Here is a 14,653-nt window from a genome sequence, read left to right as displayed (position 1 = left end):
CAATGCTAAATTGGTCAATTAAAGCAGCGGTGGGATTGAATTAAGCTCCAGCCTCTGATCTCCCCGAAAAGGAGGGGTCTGGCCTGGAAACGATCGCTTAAAGAGCGCACCCAACAAACGAGCAGCCCTAATTGATCCAAATGAATCTACGTCAGGTTTGATGGAGTTGCGCATGACCCCCATCTTAGAGCTCAAGAGTTAAAGCCCTCATTTTTCATGTGGATAAGAGGAAGGGGAGCTGCCATTTTACATGGGTTAAAACGTCCTCGTCGGGAGCGTGCCCATATCGATTCAGACAGATGTGTGAATTTATTCCTGCCAGATGTTGTTGAATACAAATGAGCCAGCGAGTGTCTCGAATTGCTCTTCCACCCTTCCATTTTTCCTTGATCTAGACTCATTTATTACTAAACAAACAACAAAATGATCAATAAAAGTTATCGACACATGTTTAGCACAAAGATGCTCTAATGATTTTCTTTGAGGAAATAATGAGCGTATTTGTAAACTAATCACGGATATTATGACTAAGAGAGGGTTAGCTTGTCATGGAGTCAGCAGTGTTTGAATTAAGTTTAATTTATTTTCATTATTGATTTATCTGTTTTTCGGATTCATCAATGCACAATAAAATTATTCATTTCACTCAGAGTAAGTGAAAATGTACTTGAGTAAAAGTACAAAAGTATTGGTATCAAAATGTACTTAAAGTACCAAAAGTAAAAGTACTAAAATGTTTGAAAATAGCAGATCTACAAGCTCACAACGCGTCGCGATGCGACGCGTTGTGAGCTTGTAGATCGGCTATTTTCAAATAGGTATAGGTATAAAATAGGCCTAAGGTGGTTAATGTATGTTTTATAATAATAATTTAATAATTAGTTACTTTACACCACTGGTAATGGTCATACACCTGCAACAACAGGGCCCCCCTGAGTTAGAGTTAGAGAAGGGGAGATGGACTAAAACAACAAGAGGTGGTGAAGGTCAAGACCAAGGTCCTCACCGCTAACCCGGCTGCCGTTGACCGATGCTCTGAGGTAAACAGAGAGAATTAACTACCTCTGGGGTGACGCGTATTTTGGCTGTCTATCTGTCTGTCTGTCCGAAACGTTCAAGTACTGCCACAATGCAACACCATTGATTGATATAGAGTCAGTGGTGGAAAAAGTACTCAAATTCTTCAGTGCCATTGACGTGTTTCACGTGTTTTACCGCTATGGTAAAATTCATTTAATTCTAAATGTATGAAAAGACATTCATACGTACATCGTGACTCACACATGCGGTCTTATAGCTAGTCGCAGCTCATAACAAATAACAAGCCTTTTCTAATAATAATTACTTTTTTCTTTTTTAGAATATGAGGTGGTTTCTCCATAATGACGACTGTTGCTTGTGTGTGTGTGTGTTGCTGTTTGTGGCGTTTCGTGTGTGTGTGTGTGTGTGTGTGTGCGTGTGCGTGTGCGTGTGCGTGTGCGTGTGCGTGCGTGCGTGCGTGCGTGCGTGTGTGTCAGTGTCAGGGAGAGCTTTGATCTGCTTCCACCTGGCACAGTGGGGGTGTAGGGTGGGGGGTGTAGGGTGGGGGGGTTATGGTTAATCCCTCTGCTGGGCTCCATTAGATCTAAATTAGACTTGAAGGAAGCATCCGGGCAAACCAAAGAAAGAGGGAGAGAGCCAAAGAAATGGGAGGGATGGAGGGAGCAGGGGAGGAGAAAAAAGGAGGGGGGGGGGGGGGGGGGGCGGATGGCAGCGCACAACAAAATAAAATCATGTGTCTCTCGGGATGCAACATGGGAAGAGCATGGCTCCAATGGGGACCTGGGACGCCATGTGACGTCAATCATCCATGACGTATCTATGACCGATCTATTTACCTATGACTGATCAAAGGCCCATTAACTTATATTATAGAATTAAAGTGTAATATTTCCAAAAATGTTAAACATACTGTATGTGGGGAAAAAAACCCTGTGTGGCTTACTATACGCACAAGACATTCAGGGCTGATTGGTCCAGCGGTTTGCAAGATTAGTTCCAGACACACGCAGAGCCACGCAATAGGAATTTAAAATGATTTAAAGAAAAATAAATTATCGCTCTGCACATCAAGCTCTGATATAATTAGCTCTCTACAATCTCCCACCTTTAACTAGACTATAATGTGCGTGTGTGCATGTGTGCTTGAGCGTGTGCGTGTGTGTGCGCGTGTACTCATAACGTGTGTGTCTGTGCGTGTGTGCGTGTGTGTGTGCGTGTGTGTGTGTGTGTGTGTGTATACCTGGGTGTCTGTCTAGTGAGCGTAATGGGCGGCGTGCTAAAGGTGGAACGATGAGATGAGGGAGTGATCAAAGACCTATTTACAGCCACTCTTGAGTCTGTGTGGACTTGACGAGCAACGGTAAGAAGGCTCCGCTGCAAACCCCCCCCCTCCTCCCCTCCCCTCCCATCCCATCCCATCCCCATCACACTTTTACAGCCCATCACCGTGGCCGTTAGACGGGGGGGGACGGGGGGACGGGGAGTGGAGGGGGTTGGAGGGTGGGAGAGAAGCTTTTAGCGGACGAGATACAACCACCACGCGCATATTGGATGGCTGTGTGCACGGGGCACAACGCCATCATGAAGTGAACGACTGGGCAAGATAAGGGGAAATGGAGGCCAGAGAGAGAAAGAGGGAAAGAGAGAGAGAGAGAGCGAGAGAGGGGGTGGGCGGGGGGCTTCGGGGGGAAGAGGCTGATGTCTGTCTGCGGGCTGTCAAGAGGAGATGTTGGCAATAAATGGAAACCAATATCAGTGCGACCCATTCCAGTTGTGTCGGAGGGGCCTGTGGGTGGAGGCGAGCGAGCGGGGGGTGGGGTGGGGTGGGGTCTTCGACAAGTGAAAGTGAAAGCAGCTTCTCTGTAGAGTGGGGGAGGAGGGGGAGACGTTTGGTTCTCTTACCTGGAGCAGCCAGTAGCACCTACGGTGGAAGGTGGGGATGATGGACGAGTGGACGTAGCAGCCGTACAGACACTATGGGAGAGAGAGAGAGGACGAGAGACAGAGAGAGACAGAGAGAGAGAGAGAGAGAGAAAGAGAGAGAGAGAGAGAGCAGACGTTAGACTTCAGCAGGATGCAGACAGTACAATAGGCTGACCTCTCTTCCGAGCCCTGCACCCGTGACCTTTGAACCACCCCGACTTCTCCCGTTCCCCGAGGACACGTCCACGGAGACCTGGCAGATGGTCAAACTATTGTCCTACAAAAAGGAAGGAGGAAGGCTAAGGGTGTGTGTGGGTGAGGATGAGGAAGAGGAGGAGGAATGGAGGGAGGGAGGCAGAGGAGGTTATAGCAGCGCTGCATCACTGTGTGTGTGACTCCTCTCACCTCCACTCTCCCCTCCTCTATTTCACCTCTTACCCTCCCATCCCGTCCGGGGAGGGCCCCTGACAGAATGATTCAGGTGCCCGCTCCCCCCACCCCCTCCACACACACACACACACAAACACGCACACACGCACAAACACGCACACGCGCACACGCCCTGCTGGGCCAGGGCCCTGGCGAGTAACTAAAGCGCAGCGTTATTAATATCCTTATCGTAAACAGATAATACAGTGCCTGGGGGCTCGTTACCGCGGTGGGAGCCCAGCCACGGCTTAGATAACGCCTCCCGGTATCTGGCAATGCGGCCGGGAGCCATTTTTCAAGCAGCCCGGCAGAAAGAGCAGAGAGACACAACAACACACAGCGGAGGAGCACCGCACGGAGCTCAGCAGCATGCACATCAGGGCTGGTTGGGGTCGTGTATGTGTGAGTGTGTGTGTGTGTGTGTGTAGGGGGGAGGGAGGTCCGGGTGGCTGGAATGGGAGCAGAAGAACACCACTGCACTTATCCCAAAACCCTCCCCTGTACCCGTCTTCCTCCCCTCCCCTTAAATCTCTTCTCTCTGAGACTTCGGAGCCCCCATTGCTCCCTGAGAAATGGTCCAGCTTGTTTTTTGCCTGTTGAACCAACCCCCCCCCCCACCACGCACGCACGCACACACACACACACACACACACACACACACACACACACACACACACACACACACACACACACACACACACACACACACACACACACACACACACACACACACACACACACACACACACACACACACACACACACACACACACCTGTCACAGAATCAAACCCCTACCCCCACCAGCTAGGAAATTGACAGTGATTCTGTCCAATGCAATGTTTTGAAAGGCGGTGGGGGGGTGGGGGGTGGGGGAGGGGTGGGGGGTTACTGGAGCTGGGCTCTTTCAGGATAAATCAAACTAGCAGGTCGGGCGTTGCAGGTTCACACCAATCCACTCTGGGACGGCTGTTTGTTTAGAAAGCGGGAGAAATCACAGCCGGGGTGATACATGCACGGTCGCTAGCCGTGGTGTGCGCGTGCGTGCGTGCGTGCGCGCGCGCGCGCGCACGCACGCACGCACGCACGCACACACACACACACACACACACACACACACACACACACACACACACACACACACACACACACACACACACACACACACACACACACACACAGTGTCATTATTCAGCACACAGAATATTCAATAAGGTAAGGGGGACTTCCTGGGGCTCTGTAGAGTGTGTGTGCGTGCGAGCGTGCGTGTGCGTGCGGGGAGTGTTTGGCTACGCTGCTTGGAGGACCACTGTGATAAATTAGAACCTTGAAGTGCGTTATGTGCTCGTCTTGTTTAACTAAACCCTAGTTAAAAAGACCAGGGCCTGCAGAGCAACACAGTCTGTATAAACACTCGTTTGCCAACATCAAACAGTCTGATTAATTACACCGGTGTAACACAGCCACAGAGCCTGGCTGCAAGGTGACAGGCCCATCACATAGCTGAATAAAACAAACACACACACACACACACACACACACACACACACACACACACACACACACACACACACACACACACACACACACACACACACACACACACACACACACACACACACACACACGTACTGCACAGTATGTCCATGCATACATACATACTGCATATACATACTGTACATGCACACACATGCACACGCATATTCGCACACGCCCACGCCACACACCAGCTCTGAGACAGCATGACTCGCGTAAGGCTGCAGTTGTTTCTCCAGGTGTTCCATTGTTGTTGTGAATTGATACCAGAGCTATATGGAGCTCCACATGTGACAGTTTGCAATACTGAAGGCATGCTCACTTCCTTCTGTTCTTATTGTTTTACTGCACTGTCATCCATTACCGCTGTCTGAAATAGGATGTGCGCCTCGCCTCCACCCATAGCTCTGCCATCCATTACTCCTGGCTGGCAACGGACAGACACTTCCTTCCTTACCCCTCCCACAGTGCATCTAACATCGCATTACTACAGCCAACTGCAGCTACCGTGCATCTAACATTGCATTACTACAGCCAACTGCAGCTACCGTGCATCTAACATCGCATTATTGCAGGAAACTGCAGCTACTATGGTGCATACATCACACAATGTTCATTTTACAGTCTCTATAGTATTTTTATGCATTATGATGACAACAGACCGCATCTCCCTTTAGTTTTAGCTTTTTTCTCTTAGTTTTTAGCCTTATAAAATAGTTTTCTCTTAATAAAGTTGTTTATTTTGTTTTGCTGTAAAGCAACTTTGAGTACCAAGAAAAGCGCTATATAAATGTGATGTATTGTCATCAAAAAGTTCATGCATTTCCCACTTTAACATGTAAATGACGCTGACAAAACGCACACAAAAAAAGACATTACGGTTTTTCAAATTTCTAATTCCAGTGCCAAGAATTTACAAAGCTTGTAATTGCATTTTGATTTGCGGCCGCGCGCAGAGAACGACAAAAACAAACAAAAACACAGCAGACTCGTTAATTCAACCTCTGCCATCAAATAAACACGTCTTGTTAATTCTGATTAGGCTTTGATTATTGATATGTAACCCATTAAACGGGCCTCTAGCCTGCAGCGACCAGCCCCTCTGAGAGCTGACTGAGGAGCACTGCTTGGTTTGTGTGCCTGAGTGCACACTGTGTGTGTGTGTGTGTGTGTGTGTGTGTGTGTGTGTGTGTGTGTGTGTGTGTGTGTGTGTGTGTGTGTGTGTGTGTGTGTGTGTGTGTGTGTGTGTACATGCTGGTGTGTGAGTGCAGACTGGTGTGAGTGCACGCTGGCGTGTGTGTACAGTGGTGTGTGTGCACGCTGGTGTGTGTGCACACTGGGGTGTGTGCACGCTGGTGTGTGACTGTGTGTACACACTGGTGTGTGTGAGTGTGCACAGCTGGTGTGTGTGTGTGTGTGTGTGTGTGTGTGTGTGTGTGTGTGTGTGTGTGTGTGTGTGTGTGTACGTTGGTGTGTGTGTGTGTGTGTGTGTGTGTGTGTGTGTGTGTGTGTGTGTGTGTGTGTGTGTGTGCACACTGGTGTGTGTGCACGTTGGTGTGTGTGTGCACGCTGATGTGTGTGCACGTTGGTGTGTGTGCACGTTGGTGTGAGTGCAGTGTGTGTGCGGTTGGCCGGGGCAGAAGGACTCGCTCCTCAGAAGTGACAGGTGGGTTGGTGTGGCAGGTCCCCTGTTGAGAGTGTGTGTGTGTGTGTGTGTGTGTGTGTGTGTGTGTGTGTGTGTGTGTGTGTGTGTGTGTGTGTGTGTGTGTGTATGTGTGTGTGTGTGTGTGTGTGTGTGTGTGAATAAATTAGCCCCCAGGCTGCTTTTTTTCCCTGTCATTTTACGCAAAACACACAAATCCGCTGTTGCTGGATGCAAAGAAGCAGCTTAAATCACCTCACAACTGTTGCACCTGTCAGTGTCAATGTAGGCATCACGGGCAGGTGCACGGACACACACGCACATGCACACACACACATGCGCGCACACACACACACACACACACACACACACACACACACACGCGCGCGCGTGCGTGTCTAACACAATACTGCACCCACTCATAGACACATACTGTAGATATCATACAACCACATACACACCTACAAAGTCACTGACTCAGAAATGCACACATTCACCCGCCCACCCTAAATGCACACACACACACGCACGCACGCACACACACACACACACACACACACACACACACACACACACACACACACACACACACACACACACACACACACACACACACACACACACACACACACACACACACACACACACACACACACACACACACACACAAACACATGTCACAATAAGCCTATCATCACAAAGGGAGCTATAGAGTGAGATACTTTGGAGAGCGTGAGCACGCCCACGTGCACAAAGCTCACCATACTCCGGCGCTTATCAGCAATTCAAGACGCATATCAGTTCCCAGTGTTTCTGCTGCTGTGTGTGTGCGGGCGGAGCACGCGGCTGACGCGGTGACGGCAGCACCGACCGTTATTTGCTGTCTTTGGGCTGTGACAGATGACAGCACATCACAGGGCGAGCAATTAAACCGTAATTATACACGCACATGCTGCACACACACACACACACACACACGTGCCTCTTCCGAGGCGCCGCGCACACACTCGTAAAAAGTGCTGTTTCTCTGTGTGTGCCGTTTTCTAAGCGCTTGCAAGTGTTTGGCGAGCACAAACACACACACACACACACTTTTTATTTATGTTCTCAATATGTGTCGATTGTTTAATGTATTTTCATGTGTCTTATATGACTTATGAATTACGTATATGGACTATAAAGTGTAAAGCAGATTGTTGATGTTTTGATTTTCACATGCATGTTTTTAAATACATGTATTGTTTTTATATGTGGACCCCAGGAAGACTATGTGCTTTAGGGCACAGCTAATGGGGATCCTAACACATCCTAACAAAACGCACACACACACACACACACACACACACACACACACACACGCGTGCGTGCATGCACGCACACACTTACATACGTAAGTGCACGAGAGCCATGCACTTCTACGGGCAAGCAAATGCGTCGGTGGCGGCAAGCATTGTGTTTTGAAGGCGCAGCCGCAATAATGGTCACCACAGAAGAGGAGCAGAGACAGACTGACACACACGCGGGTTTATGGAGGACTTGACGAGCGTATAATGCATTCATGCTCTGTCACCGCAGACAGCACGGGGGAAAAAAGAGAGTTACAGCGACGCGCGCGCGTGTGTCCTCCAAAGTCAGACACTGATGCAGCAAATTCATTTGGAGGTGTCACTCAAGTGCGTCGCCTGACGCGATTGAAAAAACCCACCGTCTCCGTCCAATGAGGGGATAGTATCAGTGGTGGACGGTTACTAAGTACCTTTACTTGACTACCGGATAACTTTCACTCCACTACAATTCTATTCTAAGACTTATAAGACTTGATATTGTACTTTTGACCCCATTACATTTCTAGGAAGAGAAAAAGTACATTATGAATTAGCCACTTAAGTCCTACTTCAAATATAGTGGAAATGGCCGTTCTACAACCTCACAACAACTTTTGAATACTTGAGTATTCTTTAAAAGCATGCACTTTTGAATACTTAAGTATTCATTGTTAAAAGCAAGTAGAGAAGTCTGTACTGTAACTCAAGTACAAATTTGACGGAGCAACTTTCACTTTGTAGTTTAATAATATTTGACCAGGAGTATCTGTACTTTTACTCAAGTACTGTGGTTGAGTCCACCACTGGATATTATTGCTCCCCCCAGAGGTGGGTAGGAGGGGTCGTGTGTGATCAGGCAGGGGCCCTCCTCAACGAGGCCAGACAGCGCCGGTGACAAACAGCCCAGCCTAAATAAAGCCTTCACACTTTGATGGCGAGGGGCCACCGTCCAGTCACCTGTCCTGCCTCCGGAGGGAGCCCCCCCCCCCCACAACATCCACCCGCCCTCTGGCCTGCCTGTCGCCATGGTAACGCCTCACTAACAGCCATCCATCACGGGTGACAGGCATCGGGCACAGCGAGGGATGAGGTGTGTATGGGGATGTGTTTGCGTGCGTGTGCGTGTGTGAGGAGGCTGCAGGGCTAAAAACTGGCAGAGATGTGCAGATAGAGAGAGACAGAGACAGACAGACAGAGACAGAGAGAGAGACAGAGAGGGACAGGGAGAGCGGGAGGGGGAGAGAGGGAGAGCGGGAGGGGGAGAGAGGGAGGGAGGGAGGGGGAGAGAGGGAGGGGGCTCTCATTAGACTATAATGATGTGTGAAGTCATTCCTAATCAGAGCGTGGCACCTTATCTATGTTGGCAATTTGCTGTTTTCCTGCCGTGACGATGCCAACGTCTTACTGTCAGAGGCTGCTGTGCTCCTGTCTGTCTGTCTGTCTGTCCGAGATGAGCACAAATGCGCACACACACACACACACACACACACACACACGCGCGCGCGTAATTCCTTGACAGTTTTGCCAAAGAATTCCTTTCTTCTCTCATTTCTTGTGCGTTATCGCGTTCCCTTCTCGACTCCAGTGTTCTCACCTCCCCCCCACAACCCCCCCCCCACACACACACACGCCCCCCCCCCCCCCCACCCCCAGCTCCCGTGAGCGCCATGTTGTCCCCCTGTGCGCGCAGCCCCCTCCCACTCTCAGTGTTTTACAAGCGGCAGGGTTTAACCAGTGACTCATGTAGGTCTTGTTTGTTTTTATGACACTTCCAGAGCCAACATCTGCTCTCATCACTGTAGAGCATCCTCTACAATACTGTATGTACCATCCTCTCAATACCCCCCCTCTCTCTCCCTCTCTCTCCCTCTCTCTCTCTCTCTCCCCCTCTCTCTCCCTCTCTCTCTCCCTCTCCCTCTCTCTCTCCCCCTCCCTCCCTTCCTATAGATGATTTCAGCTCGCTCTGTGTTGAGTGCTCTGCTTCCTGCTCTTCTACAGCTGTTAACATGGACATCCACCTGCGAGCCACTTCACACTTGCTACCCCATTAGAGGCACCATGTATCAGTATGAGTAGTGTACATATACCGCATACAGTATGTGTGTGTATGTAAGTGTGCAAACTCATATATTATGTGTGCATGCGTGTGCATGTGCGTGTGCGCTCGTATTTCTATACTTGTGAGGACTATTCCATGCCGACAAGTATAGTAAAATTGGACAAATAAGACATGTGAGGACCATTTTCCTGGTCCTCACAAGAGAAATGGTTGTTTCAAGGTTAAAAACGATGTTTAGTTATACAATATTTATAATATATTAGAAAGGATTCAGATTAGGATTAGGCGTTTAGAAGTTAGGTTTAGGGTTTAGAGTTATGCCTGATTTGTATAGTTGCATGTTGGTTTCGTGCACCAGAAAAAGTGGAAGATCTACAAGCTCTGCCACACATTTGTGAGCTTGTACATCAGCCATTTTTGCGGCTTTAGAATTACGGATAACAATTGTAAACATTTTGAAAATGGCATTCAAAAGAATTGTCATCCCAAAACGTTGATGTCCTCACAAGTATAGCATTACAAATGTGTGTGTGTGTGTGTGTGTGTGTGTGTGTGTGTGTGTGTGTGTGTGTGTGTGTGTGTGTGTGTGTGTGTGTGTGTGTGTGTGTGTGTGTGCGTGCGTGTGCGTGCGCGTGCGCCTGTTCACATGGGTGCCCGGGGCAGGTGATTCAGCCCGGGGGGCTTGGCAGCACAAATGGGAGCCCGCACGGCAGCCAATCAGCAGTAATATGAGGCTTCTTGGGGCGGAGGGGAAGCGTGCGGTGGGATCCATACTCAATAGAGATTCATGGAGCATGCAGGATTCAGCCCCGGCCCCGGCGATCGACGGCATCCATGATGACTATTGATCGGCCAACGATTTGTGGCTCCATACAGCCGTGATTAGATGACTCACGGAGCTCAGAGTGCCACTTCCAGTTTGGAGGATGAGCTCATTTTCACCGATGCCGCGAAACTCTGCATTTCACCTGAGTTTTTTTTTCTTTCAGCCAGACGATCTTTTTCTCTCCCCTCTCTCTCCCTCTCCCTCTCTCTCTCTCTCTCTCTCTCTCGATCGTTCGCCGGGAATCAAATTATCTGTAGTGTCTGTCGACCTGGCATCGTGCCCAGAGTGCCCACAATATATCTCCCCCTTGCATGTTAGAATTGGACAGGCACACGCAGGGCCAAAACTCGCTCCACCGCAACAAACTATCCCTCTCTCTCATCCTGAGCTCGCTCTCTCTCGGTCTACCTACCAGGACTGTTCTCCTTCGTCCAGCCCCTTGAAAACACACACGCACGCACGCACAAATGCATGCATGCAGTATCACACAGCAGCTCGTTGTGAAGTTCGAACCGTATAATTCTTCACCGCATCTGAGGACTTAACCAACGGTTGATGAGAGATTATACATAATAAATCAAAAGAGGTTTAGATTTATCTCCAGCGGTCCTCTGTTGCTGGAACAACCGACGCCTGTAAATCAGTCAAGTCTGAACAGGGGCAAACGAAATGAATTGGCATGCGCGGGGCCCGAGACACGATGGAAAATGAAAAACACCCCCCGCCCCCCTCCACCCCCACCCCTCAAAAAACCCTGAACAAAGCAAAACAAATGATGCTCTGGAAAGAAAAACGAAAGAGAGTGTTATGGAAATGTCTCTAAAAATAGCAACGCTCATTGTAAATAAACAAAAACAGTTGATAAACAGGCCCTGAAGAGGGGAATTAATTAGCCACGTTGGACCGCGTAAACACAGCCATGCATCAAGTTCAAGAGAAAAACAGCAATGGAGGGCCGTGGCGGGTGGGGAAAAGGACCCCCCCCCCACACACACACACACACACACACACACACACGGCATCTCAACTCTCCACTATAGCCTCTGTCCTGCCGTCCTGACTCTGCAGAGGACAACGACAAAGACAAAGGACCGGAGGAGATAAGGATGCAGGGCGGAGGTTACGAGGGACAAAAAGAGAGAGATGGAAAGAGAGGGAGAGAAAGAAAGACAGAAAGAAAGAAAGAAAGAAAGAGAGCACACAGACTAGGTCCTTTGTAGTTATAATGTCCCTCCCCGTGCATGGGAGAGGGCGCGCACACGCACACGCACGGCACGCACGACTCCTCTCCCGTGCGCGCACGTGCGTGTCTCTCGCTGACTGAAGACTCGGTGTCTGTTGATGCTAAAGCCAACCGGCCCGGGCTCACGGCCAAAGGCATTAAGTGGAATCGAATTCCACCAAACTAGCTTTAATCAGCAGGTTTTTAAGGTTAGAATTACTCTCTCTCTCTCTCTCTCTCTCCCTCTCTCTCCCTCTCTCTCTCTCTCTCTCTCTCTCTCTCTCCTCCAGCCCGCTGGCCAAGGTTAAAGCAGACACAGGCAGGGGCTGGGCTGAGCTAATGGGATGGAAGGGTGGCACAAAGCCTCCGGCATGCCACCAAATACCAGGCACGGACGAAACACACGCGGACACGCACACTCACACATGTGCACACACACAAACACACACACGCACGCACGAACACACGCACACACACACACACACACACACACACACAGGCATGAAAACATCCGAACGTGTGCAGTATGTGCGTGTGTGTGTGTGTGTGTGTGTGTGTGTGTGTGTGTGTGTGTGTGTGTGTGTGTGTGTGTGTGTGTGTGTGTGTGTGTGTGTGTGTGAGGGTATGCGGACACATGCATAATGCACACAGACACAAACATGCACATGTCACATAAGCTGCTGAAGGAAGTCTCCAATGGACCGTGTCACAGCTAGCCCACATGTAAAATTCATCATCATCATCTTCCTCACAAGCGAGCCGATGGGCAATCTGTGACAGGAAAGGAACATGCACCGCTGTTTGCTGTTGCACGTGTGTCCGCGCACATAGTCCTGTCCTTATAGCTGATCGATTCCGTGACATCACAAACTATAAATAGTCACGGGTGTAGGTGTAGGGTGACAGCATGGAGGCGGGCAGTGGTGTAAAGTAACTAAGTACATTTACTCAAGTACTGTACTTTACTACTGTATTAAAGTACATACTTTTACTTTACTGGAGTATTTCCAATTGTCTATACTTTTACTTCTGCTCCATTACATCTCAGAGGCAACTGTTTTACTCCACTACGATTATTTGAACACTTTAGTTACTAGTTACTTTGCAGATATACATTATTACATTATAAAACATACATTAACCACTTTTGCCCTGTTTTATACCTTGGCTATTTGAAAATAGCCGATCTACAAGCTCACAACGCGTCGCGAAGCGACGCGCTGTGAGCTTGTAGATCTGCTATTTTCAAACATTTTAGTACTTTTACTTTTGGTACTTTAAGTACATTTTCATACCAATACTTTTGTACTTTTACTCAAGCACATTTTTAATTCCGGACTTTCACTTGTAACAGAGTACTTCTACATTGCGGTATTGATACTTTCACTTAAGTAAAACATTTGAGTACTTTTCCCCCCACTGTCCTTAAAGCTGATCGATTTCCGTGACATCAACAAACTATAAATAGTCACGGGTGTAGGTATAGGGTGACAGCATGGATGCGGGCCATAAATGTAAATGTAGAAGGCTTTTTATGGGCTCCAGTCTGTGTCGACACACCCTCTGAATACCACGCTGCTGTGCCAGATGTTATGCTTTTTACAATATATACTGCATGAATCCTAAAACATCTCAGCAAGTCATTCCGAGGCAATTGTGTAAAGCGATGTGGGATGCTTTCAGGGCTTGTAAAATGTGTTCAAGTGGCCGTACATACAGGCGGTGGTTCTCAAAGTGGGGTCCAGGGTCCCTGGGGAGGGTCCCCAGAAAATGTGTGAACACAGCATCACTTTGCGTCAGCTATTTAAAAATAGCACATGCACGCACGCGTGCACGCACGCCTTTGAATCTTGACAAATCGTGACTTGATTGTCTCGTCACTACAGCGAGGCCTCGGTCGGCTGAATGCAGAGGCCGTTCATTGACAGCGAAACACAATGACCATTTTCAACGTTTCAAGGTCAAACACACACAGAGATGTGTGATGACTGGATGATGAACGAACGAACGAATGAATAAATGAATGAACGAATGAGCCGTTTCATTTGGTTTTTCTCTTTAATGCAGAGCGAGTCTCTTTATGTGTTCACAAAGGACGCGCGGAAAACCTTGCCTTGACCTCGGCCCGTTGACGGCAGTCGACGCATTGATGTCAGCCAACAAAGAACTTGGCTTCTTTCAACAGCGAAGCCTGCAGTGCTCCTGTCAGCTTCTAAAAAAGCCACACAGTGCTTCTAACACACACACACACACACACACAAGCTGTGTGGGGGCCCCCCAATACAGCAAGCTAACATACAATCTCTTCATCCCCCTTGCTTTTTTATGTCTCTTATCTCCATCCTCTCCCCTTCTCTGACTTTGCACGGATACCAAAAAAAAAACAGTGCCCTTCCTTTGGAGATGCACTACAGATTAAATTAGCTCAAGTGAAGTCTTGTGCTAATAAGCCGTCTTGATGGTTTGCATTATGCTGTGTGAGCCCATCACATCCTAATAAAGCTCTGTGACTTTAGTCAGCACAGTGGGTGGAGAGATGAACAAATTATACAAATGCGCGACGGGCGATGGGTTACAAGCGCAGTATGCTAAGTAACGCACGTGAAGATGCAGAGCAGCAAATGGAAACGGGTCATTATCTCAAGATGCCGC

The 14,653-nt window shown here is 48.7% G+C and overlaps 1 protein-coding gene across 1 annotated transcript in view; it reads right to left on the bottom strand.

The window, feature by feature from the left end:
* Positions 1 to 14,653, bottom strand: part of camta1a (calmodulin binding transcription activator 1a) — a gene marked incomplete at both ends in the record, with an annotated part of 205,597 nt that overhangs the window by 101,784 nt on the left and 89,160 nt on the right. Inside the window, one exon of the mRNA XM_084069344.1 lies at positions 2,944 to 3,015. Within this exon, the coding sequence (XP_083925470.1) occupies positions 2,944 to 3,015 (72 nt within the window). The remainder of the gene's footprint in view (positions 1 to 2,943; positions 3,016 to 14,653) is intronic.

This window comes from Gymnoscopelus microlampas (assembly GCF_963454915.1).
Source record: "Gymnoscopelus microlampas genome assembly, chromosome: 10".
NCBI lineage: Eukaryota > Metazoa > Chordata > Actinopteri > Myctophiformes > Myctophidae > Gymnoscopelus > Gymnoscopelus microlampas.
This window is presented reverse-complemented; position numbering and strand designations above follow the sequence as displayed.